The following is a 4,317-nucleotide window of genomic DNA, read 5'->3' as shown; positions in this document are numbered from 1 at the left end:
TAGCCAAATACCATCTTTACCAAAAATACAAAAATTAGATGGTGTGGTGGTGCACGCCTGTGGTCCCAACTACTCAGGAGGCTGAGGCTGGAGGAGCGCTTGAGCCCGGGAGATAGAGGTTGTAGTAAGCCAAGATCGCGCCACTGTACTCCAGCCTGGGCGACAGTGCGAGACTCCATCTCAAAAAAAAAAAAAAATGGAAAAAGAAAAGAATAAGTTATATAAGAAAAATGGGATGAAAATGAGAACATCCCTATAAGAAAATGAAAACATGCCAGAAAGACATCCATAAAAACGAACCAGGAGACTGCTCCTGCTATTCCAAAACAAGCTAAAGGTATTTAAAAAATGACACAGTGATGCAAGAACAATGTAAACAATTAGAAAAATTCAGGCCGGGCGTGCTGGTTCACATCTGTAATCCTAGCACTTTAGGCGGCCGAGGCAGGTGGATCACCTGAGGTCAGGAGTTCGAAACCAGCCTGGCCAACACAGTGAAATCCCATCTCTACTAAGAATAAAAAATTAGCTGGGCGTGGTGGCACGCGCCTGTAGTCCCAACTACTTGGGAAACTGAGGCAGGAGAATCTCTTGAACCTGGCAGGCGGAGGTTGCAGTGAGCTAAGATCACGCCACTGCACTCCAGCCTGGGAGGTTACAGTCAGCTGAGAATGCACCACTGCACTCCAGCCTGGGTGACAGAGTGAGACTCTGTCTCAAAAAAAAAAAAAAGAAAAAGAAAATTAGAAATAAAAAGCATTTTAGGAATTAAGGCTAAGCTAGATAGATTAGAGTGAATATAGATGGATTAGAGTGAGTAACAACAAACAATAATGCTTTAAGATAAATGCGAAGAAAAGCAACTGTAATTATTTTTTAGAGACAGAGTCTTGCTCTGTCACCCAGGATAGAGGGCAACTTCCTGGGCTCAAGTGTTACTCCTGCCTCAGCCTCCCGAGCAGCTAAGACTACAGGTGTGAGCCAGATAATTTTTCATTTAAAAAAATTTTTTTGGCTGGGCGCGGTGGCTCAAGCCTGTAATCCCAGCACTTTGGGAGGCCGAGACGGGCGGATCACGAGGTCAGGAGATCAAGACCATCCTGGCTAACACGGTGAAACCCCGTCTCTACTAAAAAATACAAAAAAAATCTAGCCGGGCGAGGTGGCGGACGCCTGTAGTCCCAGCTACTCGGGAGGCTGAGGCAGGAGAATGGCGTAAACCCGGGAGGCGGAGCTTGCAGTGAGCTGAGATCCGGCCACTGCACTCCAGCCTGGGCGACAGAGCAAGACTCTGTCTCAAAAAAAAAAAAAAATTTTTTTTGTAGAGACCCGTTTTCACAATGCTGCCCTGGCTGGTCTCAAACTCCTGAGCTCAAGCAATTCTCCTGCCTCAGCCTCCCAGAAAAGTTTTAAATGAAGAAACAGGCCTGGCACAGTGGCTTCAACCTATAATCCCAGCACTTTGGGAGGCCAAGGCAAGTGGATCACTTGAGGTCAGTTCAAAAGCTGCCTAACGTAGTGAAACCCCATCTCTACTAAAAATACAAAAAATAGCCAGGCATGATGGCAGGTGCCTGTAGTCTCAGCTACTCAGGAGGCTGAGGCAGGACAATCGCCTGAACCTAGGAGGCGGAGGTTGCAGTGAGCGGAGATCGCTCCAAGGAAAACAGATGTAGGAGTTAACTGCAGATTAATAGTTAAGACAGGTCAGGTGTGGTGGCTCACGCCTGTAATCCCAGCACTTTGGGAGGCTGAGGCGGGTGGACCACAAGGTCAGGAGATCGAGACCATCCTGGCTAATATGGTGAAACCTCGTCTCTACTAAAAAATACAAAAAAAAAAAATTAGCTAGGCGTGGTGGTGGGCACCTGTAGTCCCAGCTGCTCAGGAGGCTGAGGCAGGAGAATGGCGTGAATCCTGAAGGCGGAGCTTGTAGTGAGCCGAGATCGCGCCACTGCACTCCAGCCTGAGCAACAGAACGAGACTCCGTCTCAAAACAAAACAAAATAAAACAAAAAAAAAGATTAAAGGATAAGACAAATTGAAGAGATTGAAAAGGGCAAAACTAAGGTATAGTATGTAGAGACACATCCTTGGGTATTAAAACTACAAAGAAATTCAAGAAAGTGATTACTCAAAGTCAGGGAAGTGATTACTTAATGGAGAAGGAAGAGGTGCATGAAACACTTTTTGAGTAGCTAGCAAATTTTGATTAATTGACGGGAGGGGGTGGAAAGTGGCACAAGGTGTTCCTCTTATAATAGTTCACTGAACTATATATTTTTTGTGTGGTTTTCTATATCTTATTTTTCAATAAAAAGGTTTAAAAAAAAAAAAAGACTTGGCTGGGCGTGGTGGCTCTCACCTACAATCCCAGCATTTTGGGAGGCCGAGGCAGGTGGATCACCTGAGGTCAGGAGTTCAAGACCAGCCTGGCCAACATGGTGAAACCGTGTCTCTACTAAAAATACAAAAAATTAGCTGAGCGTGGTGGTGGGCGCCTATAATCCCATCTACTCGGGAGGGTGAAGCATAAGAATCGCTTCAACCGGGAGGCTGAGGTTGCAGTGAGTCAAGACCGCACTATTCCACTCCAGCATAGGTGGCAAGAGTGAGACTCTATCTCAAAAAAAAGAAAGACACGAAGAAAATACCACAAAATGTTTACAATCACTAGTTCTGGGTGCTCATATAAAAGTGTTTTATTATTCTCTGAATTTTTATTTTTTAAATAACTCAAAAACTATTTAAAGGAATTTAAGCGGTTCCATCTGATGACAGAACTACAAGGAGAGGACTTTTACATGCTGTTCGAATTGACTATCAAATGCATGTATTACTTTTACAATAGTAACTTGTACCCACTTAATAAAAGTTCCTGATAAACCAGCCTTCCTAAGAATGACAAATGAACACTCCCCATCTATAAAGACTGGTAATTGAAAGAAAAAAAATGCACAATATTAAAGAAAAGGTTAGTTTCCCCCTTGCTATTGAAGACTGACCCAAATTATAGAGGTACTCATAGCTTGGGAGGTTGTAGCCAACGATGTAATGAGTCTTCCACCCGCCAAAGAGAGGGAAGCGAGGCCGGATTTCCATCTCTACAGAGTCATCCAAAATAAGGAGGTGGCTGGTGGAAACATTGCCAATCTCATCCCGGTAATAAACATCCTGGGCAGCAGCAGGAAGGATGGTCTGCAAGAGTAGATATCCCCTTCTTACTCCAGGAATCAGCTCAAAGAGGAAATGATCCTAAACACAGAAGACTTTCTGCACCAAAATCCTCACATGGTACTACTTAATTAAAACAGTCCCCAAACACAACCTTAAAAAGTCTAACTTTCCCACAAAGGTTTCAGAATTTCTAGAAATTACTTGACCTCTCAATCAAGGGTGCTAACTACCCAAATTCTTCTAAACAGTAAATAATTAAGGGAATTGCAAATACCTTTGTGAACACTGAAGACTTGATACAAAGGTAAAAATAATCTTTCAAGTTATTTTGCAGATAAAGATGGAAGACGGAAGAAATTTCATCAAATTACTAGGTGGTAGGGTTACAGAAAGGGTTTTTCTACTTGATATTCTTCATTGTATCTTCCAAATCTGTCAGTGTATTTTGATCATGGGAGGAAGGGATAACACCTTTTTTCACATACTGACCCCTTCTATCACACATAAGTTAAAAAAAAAGTTTATAAGATTTCATTTATAAGACAAAAAAGATTTTAAAACTATATGCAATATGATAAAATGTTTTGTAAAAACATTACAAAAGGGCCGGGCACAGTAGCTCACGCCTGTAATCCCAGCAGCCTGTAATCCCAGCACTTTGGGAGACGGGTGGATCACCTGAGGTCAGCAGTTGCAGACCAGCCTGACCAATGTGATGAAACCCCGCCTCTACTATAAACACAAAAATTAGCTGGGCGTGGTGGCTTGCGCCTGTAATCCCAGTTACTCAGGAGGCTGAGATAGGAGAATTGCTTGAACCCGGGAGGCAGAAATTGCAACCAGCCAAGATCGGGCCATTGCACTCTAGCCCTGGGCAACAATAGTGAAAACTCCATCTCAAAAAAAAAAGAACAAAGAAATAGGTCAAAATGTCAGCTGTGTTTGGGTGGCGTGGTACTGAGTATGCTTTTCCTTTTTCTATTCAAATTTTCATTTAAAAAATATGGTTTAGGCCAGGCGTGGTGGCTCACGCCTGTAATCATAGCACTTTGGGGCCGGGCGCGGTGGCTCAAGCCTGTAATCCCAGCACTTTGGGAGGCCGAGACGGGCGGATCACAAGGTCAGGAGATCGAGACCATC

The 4,317-nt window shown here is 43.7% G+C and overlaps 1 protein-coding gene across 1 annotated transcript in view; it reads right to left on the bottom strand.

Moving 5' to 3' along the window:
* RPN1 (ribophorin I) overlaps nt 1-4,317 on the bottom strand; it is a 27,125-nt gene that overhangs the window by 8,168 nt on the left and 14,640 nt on the right. The window contains exon 5 of the mRNA XM_011950717.1: nt 3,006-3,198. Coding sequence (XP_011806107.1) covers nt 3,006-3,198 — 193 coding nt within the window. The remainder of the gene's footprint in view (nt 1-3,005; nt 3,199-4,317) is intronic.

The sequence above is a fragment of the Colobus angolensis genome, unplaced genomic scaffold, assembly GCF_000951035.1.
Source record: "Colobus angolensis palliatus isolate OR3802 unplaced genomic scaffold, Cang.pa_1.0 Scaffold31, whole genome shotgun sequence".
Classification (NCBI taxonomy): Eukaryota; Metazoa; Chordata; class Mammalia; order Primates; family Cercopithecidae; genus Colobus; species Colobus angolensis.
Note: the sequence above shows the minus strand (reverse complement) of the source record. Positions and strands in the feature narration are given on the sequence as shown.